General features: G+C 51.9%; 4 protein-coding genes across 4 annotated transcripts; 3 read left to right on the forward strand and 1 right to left on the reverse strand.

Annotated features, from left to right (window-relative positions):
• Positions 1–554: 554 nt before the first annotated feature.
• ATEG_03411 (uncharacterized protein) lies at positions 555–4152 on the forward strand (the record flags this gene model as incomplete). The annotated part of the gene is made up of 5 exons (XM_001212589.1): positions 555–1086; positions 1160–1508; positions 1570–1971; positions 2034–2833; positions 2912–4152. 5 exons carry the CDS (start codon positions 555–557, stop codon positions 4150–4152), a joined length of 3324 nt encoding a protein of 1107 aa, XP_001212589.1.
• Positions 4153–4983: 831 nt separating this feature from the next.
• On the reverse strand, positions 4984–6429 carry ATEG_03412 (DUF2841 domain-containing protein; the record flags this gene model as incomplete). Its single annotated transcript, XM_001212590.1, has 4 exons — positions 4984–5465; positions 5514–5699; positions 5752–6095; positions 6155–6429. The coding sequence occupies 4 exons, from the start codon at positions 6427–6429 to the stop codon at positions 4984–4986; spliced, it is 1287 nt and encodes a 428-aa protein (XP_001212590.1).
• Positions 6430–9025: 2596 nt separating this feature from the next.
• On the forward strand, positions 9026–10129 carry ATEG_03413 (uncharacterized protein; the record flags this gene model as incomplete). The annotated part of the gene is made up of 2 exons (XM_001212591.1): positions 9026–9239; positions 9342–10129. 2 exons carry the CDS (start codon positions 9026–9028, stop codon positions 10127–10129), a joined length of 1002 nt encoding a protein of 333 aa, XP_001212591.1.
• A 739-nt stretch (positions 10130–10868) lies between these two features.
• Positions 10869–14468, forward strand: ATEG_03414 (putative nuclear serine protease HtrA2/Nma111; the record flags this gene model as incomplete). The annotated part of the gene is made up of 3 exons (XM_001212592.1): positions 10869–13964; positions 14014–14211; positions 14268–14468. The coding sequence occupies 3 exons, from the start codon at positions 10869–10871 to the stop codon at positions 14466–14468; spliced, it is 3495 nt and encodes a 1164-aa protein (XP_001212592.1).
• Positions 14469–15996: the final 1528 nt, after the last annotated feature.

Below are 15996 nucleotides of genomic sequence, written 5' to 3' on the forward strand. Positions count from 1 at the left end.
CTGCCTGGACAACAGCACCTCAATGGCGATGTCCGTGTCCGCTTAACGTCGGGACATGTCAGTCGGCTGCGAGAATGCAACTCAGATGATACTCGCCTGCGCGGCTGCTCCATACCTTAGGGTCGGACCTTTAACTTTATTAAAACCTATTCTAGACGTTAATATTCAAGAACAGGTTATATTCATATAGTATATATTTCCTCTCTTAATTTTATAGTTATAGATATAGCCTACTACCATATTCTTTTTAGTACTCCGTATAATGTTCGCGAAGCAGCTGTTAGGTAGACAACGGAGCGAGCCCTCAAAGCGTGGCCTTAAGGCACGAACCAAGAACCCCGAATCATTCCCAACTCCCCTCCCTGTCAGACCTAGCTGAAAAAGCAAAGAGAAACGATACGACAAAAGGCGGAGCGGGGGCTGACATAACAGTAAGCTCGATGTTTACGCAGAATACTAGCGGTCACTAACCATCGACAAACCAACACATCCATCCGAGCAATCACTCTCGAATTGAAGTAAGCGTGTCGATCAGCCGGTTTTAGCATTCAAGCATGGCGGCAACATCAATCACAGAACTTGAGACTCGGACTGAGACTGGGACTGGAACTGGAACTGAGAAGGTGGATGCCCCAGCTGAGGCTGAGGCTGAGACCTCCTCGCAAGCCCAACAACCATCATCGTTGTTATTGCCGCTCTTACGGAAATTGCATCTTCCGCCTAAATGGAAAGCAGGATGGATCAGAAACGAGGAAGGACGAGAAAATGAACAACAGAACGAGATCGGCCAGGGAGAGCTGGAACGGGTAGGACAGCAGCACGCAGTAGTGGAGCAGGAGGAGGAAGAGGAAACTAACGAAGAAAGTGTCATGATTGTGCGAGACTCGCAATCAACAAGGAGCAGTGGCTCTGTCTCATACTACTCCTATGATGCTACTGGTATCGACGACGGCAGCGCGCGGTGGAGCAACATGTGGCGGCGCATCCGAAGATTTCCACCTTTTGGGGGTCTTGCTCACATCAGCTATAGGATTGGGTTTCACCATATCCTAATGACCATCAACACAGTAGCTATGATCATGCTTTGTAAGTAAGCAAGACCATTTATGAAGCCACATGGCTCTGCTTGGTTATGAGTGCTAATGTAATGTGAATGCAGCAATATTAGTCGCGGGTTGCTCGTCACCTCTGATGCGCAACATATATCTTATGGAATTATCTTACCAGAATGATGGCTGGAATTCTAGCTTGCAAAATAAAGAGTTGGAGGTACCGAACCCTTCCTTCTACTCCGTGGTGGCAAACATTAGCTCCACCGGAAACCTCGCCGTTCGGGTAGGATACTTTGGGCTATGTATGGCGACCAACACAGGAGGAGATCCTGTTAGCTGGATTTGCCGTGGAAAGGCAAAGAAGCTTGTAGCACTCGTGGAAGGCGTTCAAGATCCTCTCAACATTTTAGCCATTGCGGACAACTTTCGAGATGAAGTGATCGTTTCTGTGGTGATGTATGTCGCGAAATCAGCTTCCTTTATGTGACGAGCAAGACCTAGGCTAATGAGAATATAGAATCATAGCAATTGTCATGACCCTCGTAGGAGTCTATGGCATGAGCACGTTCCCTAGATGGCAGGATAATATGGATGATGACACTGGAAGCGAGATGGAAGGCACGCCCGTGCCTTCAACGGCGGCCTCAAGTCTTATTATGGCTTTCGAATCCCTTTCAGTGCTATTCCTCATTACTGCTATTCTCTGGCAGCATGTCGCAGCGGTCGCGCACTCAGCGACGGCACAAGCCGCCTTCAACAGTATTGTCAGAGGTAACGTGGGCAGCGTGGCAATGGGCCTAGGCTGGGGCTCCATCGGGTTGAAACTCATTGTAGCCCTAGGTCTCATGCTCACTATAGTGTCCATAAGACTCCTCAAAATGCTCGACGACGACAGCGATGAGGGTCCCTTGAATTGGCGGTAGCAGCACGTAAAGCAGGACGTCAAGAGAATGGATAGATATACGTACTACTGGCTCGTAGCCCCGGATGTATTGTTTTCCCACTCCGAATGGTCTTCTTCTGTACCTACTGGCTCTGCCACTTGCCCCCCTCTGTCAGCCTGAACCTGGACCTAGGAGGGGTAACAATGGCTCAAACAGACTGGTACGAACAAAATATCCGGCGACTATCCAGAACTGTTCCTGGATATGATGCTCTCTGCCATGAGATTCCTGGTGATATAACCATCACACGCATCGATTTCCCTGGCAATGGCCACGCTCACCTTGGCGGGCCCCCTGCTCGTCGCCGTCTCCAAAATCCCGATCTGCTGGTTGAGTGGCTAAGTGAAGAACTCGAAAACATTGAGACCCGATACGTTTTGGTGGAAGACATCAATTCGTTCGTCTGTCATACGCTGGGATCGGTCTTCCGCATCGAGCCCAACTTCTTCCTGGATCATATAAACAACGAGCTCGCCAGATTCCCCGTGACCACACGCGACCGACGGGGCCAATGGAATACATGGAATCTACCGGCCCCATACAATTCCTTCCGTTGGTATCGGCCTGTTTCTCGGTCGAAGCACTCTGATGCCGTACTCAGGCGCCGGCAGATCGAGGAGAGATACGAGAGAGTCAGAGCGGGAAGGCAGGAAATCATCGGGGAGGGTCGTAGTCGACGTACTCAAACTACTTTCACCGTTGACATTGTCCATGCTGTTTCGAATATTCTCCGTCCCGAATGGGACCTGTCCGCTTCCACGATGGCTGCCGACGGTCTGGTTGCGATTGAAGAGCGCGTTTCAATCTACCAGACTACGAGAAACGGGGTGCAATATGGTAAGTTTGGACAATCATATCAAGCGTCTCGACTGAGCCAGCTGTGACTGACTCACCTATAAGTTATTATGTTACTAGATGCAATCCCCAGGGCATCAATGGCAACGTGGACGGAGATTGACAGAGCCCCTAATGATCCATGCATTCCTCCTGCTGATGCAGACTTCACGATTAAGGATCTGTACGAAATTCTAGTCCCTCGATTCACTCTCAATATGAGTTCTGCGATGATTTCTACGGTAGGAGAGGACCGACTCAAGGAAATCTACGGGACCCTCTCTTCTACGACGAGATGCCTTCTTGACAACTGTCATCCCGCGAATCAGATCCCTACCACTGACCCGGTATCCTGTGGGCATCTGCCGTTCATTCACCTTTTTCGCATCGTCTTGTCTGATACCCTAGGCCTCCTTCAGCTTCTAGATACTGTGCAGAGGGACATTGTGCAGTCCATTGCATCTCAGGACGCCCAGATTGACGATATTCTCGTTAAAAGAACATTCATCGCGAAGCTACTGGCTCAGCTCCCCCCATTATGCCGAGAGCTCAAAAATTCTCTAAACGAGCTCCTGAAGCAAGGCAACGGCGATCCTTCGCAGGACAAAACTATTGACCACCTCGCTAGCAACTTTGAAAACACAATCCAGGACCTGAAAGAAGCCTCAAACGCAATCACGGGTACCTTGCAGTTCGTTGAAAGCCACCGGGCCATCATGGAGGCTGAAAGCATCACCCGATTAACGGAGCTTGCTTTCTTGTTCATCCCGCTCTCCTTCGCCGCATCTCTTTTCTCCATGCAAATCCAACCACTTACTTCCCCTGTTCCTGTGCAGTATTTCATCGCATTCGCCTTGTCACTGAGTATATCGACCTACGCCCTCCGTTTCCTTACTCGCAGCGGATGGGTGCATGCCCAGAAACAAAAGACTCTGACCGCAATCCGCACTCACAGCTCTGTACCCCGCGGTGCCCCAATCACCAATACAGCTATCCTAGCCTGGGTCTTTGCGCGGTTTGCACCAGTATTGGTATTCCTGCTCATCGTCGCGTGTATCCTGGTCCCTCCACTTGCTGTTCTCTGGATGCGCGAGCTGGACTCGGGGCTCAGAATTGCGGTCACGTTTCTGTTCTTTGTGTTTGTGGTCTCGGTCTCTGGGGGAGTTTTATTGGCGGTGCCTGATCTTCGTAGAGTGGTTCAGAACGGGCTGGGCGCTGATTGGTATGACGACGCAGCTGCAGGCGAGCGCACAACGCCAGGCGGAAACAAAAAGCCCTTGCGGAAAAGACTAAGGAGGTGGATTATTGGTATTATTCATTAGCATGTCCAATTGTTAATTCTTCTAAGAAGCTGACGTAGCGAGGCCGAAATCTATCCCACGTTGCCTGTATAAATATCTATATTATTATCAATATTAGTAGTATTTCCCGCTAATCCGTTATCCCGCCTATATATAGTGCTGATATTCTCCATGTTTGTGCAGTATCTCATCCAACCTCATGGTCTCGTGCCGCAGGGCCTCCCGGACCACAAGCACACTCTCTCTGTCATCTAGCGTCATGCTGCCCAGTTGCGCCGGGACTTTGGTATCAATAATAATGTTCTTGTAGGAGCACTGCTGATGTATGTAGATGGTCACTGCTTGAAGACGGTCTTGGGGTGTTGCTGTCCAATATTCCCAAGATAAGGGACGTCAATCACTGGCAGAGGAACACCGCATGGACCTCGCATCAGCTGCAGCAGACGCAGCAGATCATGATCAAATGGAACATTACGCGCGTTATGACAGTTACTGAAGTCTTTTACATGCACATGGGACTCATGTAAGGGATGGAATTAATCTACTAATACTAATAAGTCATGATCAGTCCTCACAACAAGCGCTAGGGACAGGAGGTCGTCCTGACCGTGACCTGCAACTTCCTCAAAGATCAGACAGTAGAGCCATCCGCCTCATCACCTCAAACTCCAACGCCTGAGAGATTATCTGATTCCATATTAGGTCTATATAGTATGGTACGCCAAACACAAAGACCGCCAACCCGAAAGAACAGATAGAGCCATAAAAGAGACAGCAAGTCCAAGGTCTCCATGGTCAGTTAGAAACAATCACGCCTCAACCCCAATGCTAAATATACCCAAAGGATTAATATCAATGCTGGTACCCAAAGTAATATGGGTGTGCACCCATATCGTGTCCTGGGACCCCCATCACCGGGAGCGAGGAATGGTGCTGCTGCGGACCAAGATGATCACTGTAATACTTCAACTGAAAGTTCTGGGCAACAAGACCGTTATCCTGGTGGAATATAGAAGGACTGGACATGTCCAAGTGATATGTCGGGTCACTATCGCGGGTATGTTTGGCAAGAGGAGGGACACAGGCGTCCCAAGTGGCAGGGAGGCTGCTACTAGATTTGGTGGCCGCCTCCTTCTCAGCATGTCTAGGCTGCTCGCTAGTCGGTGAACTTCCTGTGGAAGGGAAGACAGATGTGTGAGACTCCATGTCCGGAACTTCCTTCCGATACACCGGGTTCATGTCGGGCTTCAGCGCTGAACTCGGAGATCCCAGTGTCTGCGTTTCGATAATATCCGGGAGATGTACCCGCGATACACACACGGCCGCTCGTCCATCTAAGAAATATTAGTTTCTGCGTGGCCGTTTTTTCGGAAGGCTCGTACCAGTATGGCCGTCCAGATACGCCTCCTCCTCTTCTCGCACAGTGTATATCTCATCGAGTACTTGTAACCGCTCGGCTGGTAGTATCTGCCGGCGGATCGATTGATCTGCCTCTTTCAGCTTGTCCACGGTGATAGCATGGCTATGGCGGAGCTCGCACAGGATGTGAACAAGCAGTCGGATTCGCTCTGGTCATAATCAGAAAATGTCCAAGGCGACGAGATTCTGAATTCCACTTACCGGCCTTTAATAGATGGTCTGGCTCTCTATGAGTTACTCCAGCAGGCCACCACGCGGGCTTCGTGAACTCGGGATCAAACTGCTGCGAGGTCCCCTGAATAATCTTTCGTCCATTGTATGGGTAGTTGACCTGCTTCCGGGGCTCCACCAGTTTGATGTATGCTTTGGCCAGAATCCTGCAGTTGATCTGCTGCAGGCTCTCAAAGGCTTTCTCGTAGTAACGTCGCAGGAGGCCGTGATCCTGAACCGGCAACATCGTCCTCTGGTGGCAGTTGATACTGATCGGGATGACGGATTCGTGTGAGATGCGTTTCCGCTTGGGTCTATGGCTCTCTACATGGTATCTGCGGTTGTTAGCCGCGTCAGAGTACAAAGTATGGTGGGGCCTCAGATATATACGTACCCTATTGGCGGTTGCGACTCGCCATTGTCGTGCATAGAAGGTGACCGTGGGGATGGAGAACTCTTTCTGGAGGTATCGATGGATGAACTCCGTGACTCGCCTCCTTTATTCGACAGCGCCACAGCTCGCAAGAACGACTCGGTAACGTTAGGCGCCAGGAGGGACTGGCAGCTGTTGGCAATAGAGGGTGAAGCCTCAAAGCGCACTTTGCCGCTGTCGTCGATATAGATAAGGGCAAAATGCATAGATGCCAGACCATCCAGAGGCGAGTCCATCGAAACAGGTGTATGTGCCTGAAGACGAGTTAGTTCAGGTTCCTAATAGGAAACCACGGTGATAGACTGTACCATAGCCAAGAGCTGCGGTGATCTCGGGTCCGTCAAGCTTGATGGATGAGAACAGGGCTGGGGCGACGGCCACAATTTAATTCTCCTAGTACCAATCACGGCCTGGCGGAGGGAAGACTTAGTTTCTGGGACCTTTTCCTAGAAGGGCCACGAGACCGCGTTTATATGAAGAGGACTGTCAGAGAGCTCAGTAGGAAGATCCACCAATAATAAGCTTATAGAGTGGTCTGTCCCTTTTGGGAAGATCGAATACGTTTAGATTTCGCGAGCTTTGCTCTATTCCGAGAGGAGAAAAAGCAATTCTACAGTGGCCTTAGACCATACGGAACGGTCGAAAGCACCGGAGTGGCCGCTGAGCGCCGATGTTTGTGGCTCAGCATGATCTGCCAGGCTGCAGCAAACTACTTTGCTTGTGCATGAGTTCTTGTCCGGATGATCAACCGACCGGTGTGGGCCATCATCCGGTGTCAATAGAATGCGTGGAGAAAGTTCGCTCAGTGCATATGGAAGGATTGTATGGCTGGCGCAGCACGTCAGCACGTCTCCCGGGTTAGACATCGGTGTATATCCTTCGGAGCCAGCTACCAGAAACGAGCACCCGGTATTGGTCAGGACTTTCAAGTTTTTCGCGCATTGGTCTGTTTGCCTCCTGCGCTTTCGCTCTCGCGTATAAAGACAGCTCCTTGTGGGCCTTATGCTATTCCTCTTCCAAATCATTCTTCTGCTCTTTCCCGATGTGTGGGAACCCAGCATTGATAGATAGGTAGACGGGCACCCAGTGGGGTTGACACGGATCGACAACCATCTAAGGTCAATATAAATCCTTCGGTGAAGTAAAATCGGGTCCATGCAGCACAATGACTGCCAGCTATACGCGTTCCACTTTGTCGCTGCGGACAGATAGTCGGCTGCAGGGTAAAGGGTTGGTCTGACTCAGGATGACATTGCCAATATTTAGCTTGCGGTTAGAAGGGTCCATCCAATTAGTGGTTACCAGCTAACACCATCGTATCGTACACGATGGAACGCCGATGAGCCGAGAAAGTCGGATGGACGGGTGGATGAGTGGGCAGAGAACGTCTCCATCTACCGCTGTCACATAACTAGTAGCTTTGAGTGCCCTCCAGGAGTTCATCCCTAGCGAACATGCAGACAGCATTCGTCAAGGTATTAGTTCACGCCGGGTGCCGTCTGGTGGCTCCCCATCGACGATCCGCGCGTAGGTCCGAAGTAAGTCTCGAACCGATCTGGAAGGCGAACAATTTGAGAGTTTACCGAAATTTCCGCTGACAGGCTCGCGCGTCGGTGACCAGCGATGCCGCATGCTTACCATCTGATGTGTCAGTGGGGATGGACAAGTTGCAGATGGGATATGACTTGTCACCGGGGGCGAGGCTAGGTAAACACACGGACGGAGACAGTATCCGGAGCAAATGGGTGCATGGGAACCATCCCATTGGGAGCGGCTATTGAACCCGAAGAACGTCGAGAACATGCCCCTATCTCGATGGAGACGGATGGATAGATGGATGGAAGGATGGATGGATACAGAGTGGAGATCTCCGGTGGGAGGCACTTTATTCCAAACTAGCTAATCGGGAGGTGTGTCATGTCGATCCTGGATAGATCGATTGGGTAGTTGAGAAGAGAGAATGGGAGATAGTTCTCGTCCCGGCGAGGGATATGCTGAGGATCATATCTATCGTACCTATTGTTCTCTCACCTCTTTGTCATGTATTGACCGGGATGGGGTGGATCGATGAAAGTAAATTGAGATCAGAGAGCCGAGCCGGCGCATTCGGTGTCATATCGGGGTTACAGAAAGAGTCAGTTCATTGGGAAGAACTGTTATTTCAGATGGGTTGGACGGGATATGAGGCTTTGTAGAGGAGATGTACGGAGTATGGATGTTGCCTGATCGGGAAAGAGTAATCTCGGAGGGACTATTTTCCTTCTATATTACGCTAGTCCCAGAATGGACTAGATGAAGGTGGTCTGGATGAGTCATCCTAACACAGGAGCCAATCACCGCTCTCTCTCCTCTCACGGCTGCTCTTGTTCTCTCCTTCTCTTCCGTCCACCCTTCATCCCTGACCATCTCCGCTGTCTTTTCTCTCTCTTGCTCCCTCTAAAGATCGCTCGTTGCTATGTCCGTGCGGTCATCGACCTTTCTGATCTCGGTCCAATAACACACCTCTCACCCTCCCCATCGTTTGGTTTGACCACTCGCTCTTTATTACTGCTATTACTGCTCCTACTATTATTCATCCATCTTTATTAGTGATTGGATTTTCGGCTAGATCTCGGCTCTACCTATTTTGTCCCTCTGTCGACGCAGTTTGGATCGCCGCATTTTCTCCATTTCCATTGGCATAATCTCAAATCACCCTGATCTTAGAACTATCTATCGATTCTTCTCTTGTTCTACCTTAATATACGCCATTCGATTCGATTCTCCCTCTTTCCCCTTTGCTATTTTTATTTTTATTCTATTTTATTCCTTTTTTATCCTTCCTCTCCCATCATGGACCCCAACGGTTACGCGATGCAGCCTCCCCAGCAACACCCGGCCGGCTATCCGATGCCTACGCAGAGTCCACAACAATTCCCTTACTACCCTAATGCCATGCCGTCCTTCCCTCAGCCGAAGAACCAGCAGCAGTTTGCGGGCATGCCGATGCAGCCCGTCGGTCCCGGTGGTGCCATGATGCCCGCTGGTTACCCCCAACAATCTCCCGGTGAGTTCGATCCCTTCCTGTTGAAGGAGTTCTAGTGATCGGACGGGCGAGGGTCGCGGTGATTCCCAAAAGGGACGGAGATTCGATGGTGTGGTCACGCAGGACAAGACGCTAACGGGAAAACGCGATCATCCGCAGCAGGTCCCCACGCCAACTTCTCTGCGCCTTTCTCCCAACCTCCTATCCCGGCTTCCATGAACCAGTTCCTCCCTCCCCAGTCGGCTCCCACCACTGCTGCGAATCTCCCGACGACCACCGCAGCATCATTTCCCCCAAATATGACCTCTATTCCTGCCAACAACATGCTCCCAGCCCAGTCGCAACAACAACAACAACAAACACAACCACACCAACAGCAAAGAGCTATGTCTCAGTCCTCCACAACACAGGGAGCCGTCCCACCGGCGGCGCAATCCCCCGCTGCATCACGAGAGAAAGCACGCGTTTCCGTCCTCCTCGATATCAACTCGATGCTCCTGCAGGAAGTGGTCAATCTCCAAGCCGCCGGCAAGGCAGGCGGTCCACCTCCGCAACCAGGGTCGCAGGACTCCAACAACCCGTCCCCGTCATCGGATCAGGCCTCGGACGCCGCGAAAGGACCCACGCAGAAGCCGAGTCCGGAATATGTCGATTGTATGCGTCGGTTACAGGCGAACTTGGCTTATCTGGCCAACATTGCCGACCGCGCAAAGAAGTCTGGCGGCGTTCCTCCGCAAGCCCCGGCCATTATGACTCCACCGCCCCATATGCAGTCCATGAATGACATCTATACTAAGCTCAGTGAGCTATTCCCTCGTTCGGCCCAAGGGGGAACACCCCAGCCCGGCTCCCAAGGCGTTCAAGGCAATGGCAACCCTAGTCCCTCCCCGGCCTCGGAGTCCGTGATTTGAGCAGACAATGGTCGTGTTTGATGCACAGAACATCAGATTCAGACGTTATAACAAAGGGCCACCTCACTCACCTTTCAAGTCAACACAAAGTGGACAGAACTAGGCCGCGAGGCCTCATAAGAGGGCTTGGCCACTTGTGTTACCCCGGCATGACGAGCTAGCCACACTATTTCAACTCGACCGGGAACAGGGATGGTCCCCCTCCCCCTCTCGCCCCCAAAATGGTCGCGTCACATCATCGATCTGCAGACACCGTTTGGGTTTGGGCGAGTGAAACGGGACTTCCTCTGCCATGGAGTGCCCACCATTGTCCCCGCCGTGTCCTTCAACGTCAAACTAGTGATATCGCAACCTGGGGTTGTCGGAATGAAGGAGAAGAATAGAAGTATCGTGCAGGATACATGCCCCCGATGGACATAGGAGTGATCACACGGACGCATGGGGACGTGCGGAGCGACGGAGTGGCGCGGAGTCAATGGATGATGCCTGTAATTTACACTTCATAGAGCCTGATAATGAAATCCTGAGTACCTACCAGGTAGTAAAAGCATCAAATGATCGAGTCAACTGGACGGGGCCCCCACCAATCAGCATCCACACCGGGCCCCTTACCTAATCGGGCACTGCCGCAGGTGATCCTCTTGATCTTGTTCAAATTCACTTAATGAAGCTTCCTCTTTGACGCCTTCAATTCTTCACCTGCTCCCTCTCCGTCTCCTTGGCCGTCCGGGTCCTGTGAATGTCTTTCGCCTTGCTCCCTGCGTCCAGAAGGAGCTCGCCTATCATTCATCGATCCCTCATCGCTACGACTATCACTCGAGCCGCTGCATCGCTTTCGCCCGCCGCAGTCGCAGCGTCTCTGGCGTTTGGTGCTTTGCCCAGCCACCTTTCTCGACAGAAGCAGTGTTACTTTTTCTCTACAACACCCCTACAGTCGCCTTGTCTCTCCAGGAACCACAGACGACCGCTCGTTCCCCATACACTCCGTCCGTGGGTGCAGTGGCTCCCGGGTCCTCAGTCGCTCACGAGAGCGCCTCACACCAGTCAGCCTCGAGTGTTCTCTTCGCTCAATCCTTCCATCCACCGTCCGACGTCGCATAACCCCCACCGATCGATTATGGACTTGAATGGGGATTCCAACGCGAAGCGCAAGCGCAGCTCCATCAGCGCCGCTGCGGAGCGCCCAGCCAAGCACCTCAGACCCGAAAACTCGAGCTTGACCCCCGGCGATACTACCCCCGCCAATGGTACCGTCTACGACGTGGAGGATGACGCCGAATCCAGCCATCTGATACCCATTGCCGCTGCACCGGCCGACTCTCCCGAATGGCAGGCGACCATTGAAGAAGTCGTCAAGAGTGTGGTGTCCATCCATTTCTGTCAGACCTGTTCGTTCGATACTGAGTTGTCGATGAGCAGTCAGGCTACGGGATTCGTGGTCGATGCTGAGAGGGGCTATATTCTTACGAATCGACATGTCGTCTGTCCCGGTCCGTTCTGGGGGTACGTGATTTTCGATAACCATGAGGAATGCGACGTACGTCCCGTATACCGCGATCCGGTGCACGACTTTGGTATCCTGAAGTTCGATCCGAAAGCCATCCGCTATTTGAAGTTGACGGAACTGAAGCTGCAGCCTGATGCTGCCCGTGTCGGTTCGGAGATCCGGGTGGTGGGTAATGACGCTGGTGAAAAATTGAGTATTTTGTCAGGTGTGATCAGTCGTCTGGACCGGAATGCGCCAGAGTATGGAGAGGGTTACAGCGATTTTAACACGAACTATATACAGGCTGCCGCTGCGGCCAGCGGTGGTAGTTCCGGCAGTCCCGTGGTTAATATTGATGGCCACGCGATCGCCCTGCAGGCGGGTGGTCGCGCGGACGGCGCTGCCACTGATTACTTCCTTCCCCTGGATCGTCCTCTGCGGGCGCTGAACTGCATTCGCCGCGGGGAGCCGGTCACGCGTGGGACGATTCAGACACAGTGGATTCTTAAGCCATTCGACGAGTGTCGCCGGCTGGGGTTGACGCCGGAATGGGAGGCCAAGGTCCGCAAGGCTGCCCCTACGGAGACGAGCATGCTGGTCGCCGAGATCATCCTTCCCGAGGGACCTGCCGATGGCAAGCTCGAGGAAGGAGACGTCCTCCTACAGGTCAACGGCGAGCTCCTCACTCAATTTATCCGGTTAGACGACATCCTGGACTCGAGTGTTGGTAAGACCGTGCGTCTACTGGTGCAGCGCGGTGGTCAGAACGTTGAGCTTGAATGTGAGGTGGGCGACCTGCACGCCATCACCCCCGACCGCTTCGTCACAGTCGCTGGTGGCACGTTCCATGACCTGTCCTACCAACAAGCCCGTCTGTATGCGATCGCCACTCGTGGGGTGTATGTGTGCGAAGCAGCTGGGTCGTTCAAACTCGAAAACACCCTGTCGGGGTGGCTCATTGATTCCGTTGACAAGAGGCCCACACGGAATCTGGAAGAGTTTGTTGAAGTCATGAAGAGCATTCCGGACCGTTCTCGAGTGGTCATTTCGTATCGTCATATTCGCGATCTCCACACGCGAGGCACCAGCATTGTGTATATTGACCGTCACTGGCATCCTAAGATGCGACTCGCCGTCCGCAATGATGAAACCGGTCTCTGGGACTTCTCCGACTTGGCGGATCCCATTCCAGCATTGCCTCCCGTCCCGAGAAAGGCCAACTTCATCCAGCTGGATGGTGTGAGTCAACCTGCGGCGGCAGAAATTGTCCGCAGCTTTGTGCGCGTGTCCTGCACTATGCCCCTCAAGTTGGATGGTTACCCGCAGGCCAAGAAGACTGGCTTTGGTCTGGTCATTGATGCGGAGAAGGGATTGGTGGTCGTGTCGCGAGCCATTGTGCCGTATGACCTCTGTGACATCAATGTCACCGTTGCCGACTCCATCATCGTCAGCGCTAAGGTGGTGTTCCTTCATCCTTTGCAGAACTATACGATCGTGCAGTACGATCCGAGCCTGGTGCAAGCGCCGGTGCAGAGCGCGCGACTCAGCACAGAGTATATCAAGCAAGGCCAGAGCACGATCTTCGTGGGATTCAACCAGAACTTCCGCATTGTCGTGGCTAAGACGGCCGTCACTGATATCACTACCGTGTCGATTCCCGCTAATGCATCAGCCCCTCGGTATCGGGCGATCAACCTCGACGCCATTACCGTCGACACAGGTTTGAGCGGACAATGCTCCAACGGGGTGTTGGTCGGCGAAGACGGAGTCGTGCAGGCCCTCTGGCTGAACTACCTGGGTGAGCGCACGCCCTCCTCTCACAAGGACGTGGAGTATCATCTCGGTTTCGCGACCCCGGCTCTTCTACCAGTGGCATCCAAGGTCCAAGCGGGCGAAATGCCAAAGTTGCGCATTCTAAACATGGAGAGCTATGTGGTCCAGATGAGCCAGGCCCGGATCATGGGAGTGTCGGAAGAGTGGATTCAGCGCGTCACGCAAGCCAATCCCTCGCGACACCAACTGTTCATGGTCCGCAAGGTCGACTGCCCCCCTGCTGGCTTCAGCACCACGGCGCACGATTCCTTCCAGGAAGGCGATATTATCCTCACGTTGGACGGCCAGCTGATCACCCGTGTTTCCGAACTGGATATCATGTATGACAAGGATGTCCTCGAGGCATTGATCGTCCGCAATGGACAAGAAATGAAGATCCAGGTTCCCACCGTGCCGACGGAGGATCTCGAAACGGACCGTGCGGTGGTGTTCTGTGGTGCTGTGTTGCAGAAGCCACACCACGCGGTCCGCCAGCAGATCTCCAAGCTCCATAGCGAGGTATATGTCAGCGCAAGGGTATGTTTACTCCATTCCGTCAGAAACACATGGTACTAATTCCGAATAGAGTCGCGGTTCCCCAGCCTACCAATACGGACTCTCGCCGACGAACTTCATCACTGCTGTCAACGGCGTTCCGACCCCGAACTTGGACACGTTCGTCCAGGAAGTCAGCAAGATCCCGGACAACACGTACTTCCGCCTACGTGCTGTCACCTTCGACAACGTGCCGTGGGTTGTGACCATGAAGAAGAACGATCACTATGTATGATTAGCCTGGATTCTTTTGATATAATGCCGCCCGACCACTAACCAGAATAGTTCCCCATGTCTGAGTACATTAAAGACCCGGCCCACCCCGCAGGGTGGAAGACCGTTTCCCACGATAAAGCCAAACACAAAGACGGCATTGCCCCCGACGCGGCGAACCTGAACCCCGACGCCATGGACGAGGGCTTCGACGATGTGAGCGAGCTCGAGCCGGAGGTGCGACTAGAGGTGGGACATTGGACTGTACGATAGAGGGTGTCTACTCGCAGTGGACATGTATGTACGAACACCTTGCATAGTGGTAATAAAAGAGATGCAGAGACCTTCTCACCCAGTGCCATGCACTCCACCCTAAACCATCCCCCAGCCTAAACGGCGAAACCCCATACACCCCAATCACCTTTCACACATCCGCATCCTTCTCTCCCATAAGCACAACCGCAACCCGACGACCGCCCTCATCCGGCTCCACAGCACCTCTCTGTCTCAGAACGTCCGAGTCCCCCACGAAATTCGTCGCACACAACCCCGGATCCGCCCCAAATACCTTAAACCCCTCCCCCTGAGCCTAGCCCAATACATAACTCGTTCATATTGCTATCCTCACTGCTCTTTCCTCGAAGATATTGTGAAAATTTCAATCGCATATCCCACACAATGGCCTCATTCCAGGATCGTGCCCAGCACGCTGTTGCCCAGCTCGACAAGGAGGTGCGTTGTTTCCTCTGTGATTCTGTGTGTTTCGTTTTTGCTGCTCAGACTGGAGGATCTTCTGTGCATATAACTTAACAAGTGTATATAGTGTCAAGTCTTCCAAACGTACTATAACTGTCTGCAGTCATTTTTGGGCGCTAGAGAGGCATAGTACAGTGGGGTTTCATAAGTTTGAAACTATGACTTGACTTTCAGAATTATCTTATCAGTCACAAGTGGAATGATAGACTAAAAAGCTATACCCAAGCTATCAAGAAAGACGATTAAAATGACCTTTAGAAAGACCTTTCAAAAACCGACAAGTGGAAGCGTATCAACTAGGTGATTTCTCTGGTCTCTAGACTCTCACTTTCGAACCAACCACCACTGTATCACACTGGCATCCCAATGATTTAAAATCATGACAAAAGTTCTTGATCATCTCAGCAGTCAAGTGTCCAAAATACAATAGAAAGTGTCAAATTTCATTGAGGAAGACGACTGGAAATGCGTGTAGAACGACCCGTCAAAAGAGAAAGCTGGAGGTATTGCTGGTCAGAATCCTCTCTTCTTTGGACACTATTTGGAATTCGACCGCCACAGCTAACCCATATTAGCGCTTAATTGCATCGGATTGATTATTTTATGTCAAAACTTGTCTCATTCTCTCTTTGCATAAGGTTGTTTTCTGCAAGATGATGTCGCTTACTGTATTCCATGGAGGTCCACTGTTTGTTACCTCCCGATACAAAATTACGTGCCATAAATATTGCAGTTCCTGTGAAAAGTTACGTTCCGTTACGAAGCGATACGAAAATACCAACCATCAATCGAGCAGCACGAAACAGCTTCCTGTATAGGTCTTGCGTGTCTATTCCGACGGTGTTCGGACTATGAAACAATATGCTGCATAGTACTGAATATGATCGGCCCGAGAGAGGTCATTTTTGGATAGTAGTCATGCCGACACAGCCGATTCCTGTACTATAAGAGACAGAGCTCATCCCAGATGATGGCTATACTATTCACTCGCATTCAATTCACTCGCATTCAATTTACTCGAAATCAGAGGATCCACGAAGCTTCA

Source organism: Aspergillus terreus, genomic scaffold (genome assembly GCF_000149615.1).
Source record: "Aspergillus terreus NIH2624 scaffold_4 genomic scaffold, whole genome shotgun sequence".
NCBI classification, from domain to species: Eukaryota; Fungi; Ascomycota; class Eurotiomycetes; order Eurotiales; family Aspergillaceae; genus Aspergillus; species Aspergillus terreus.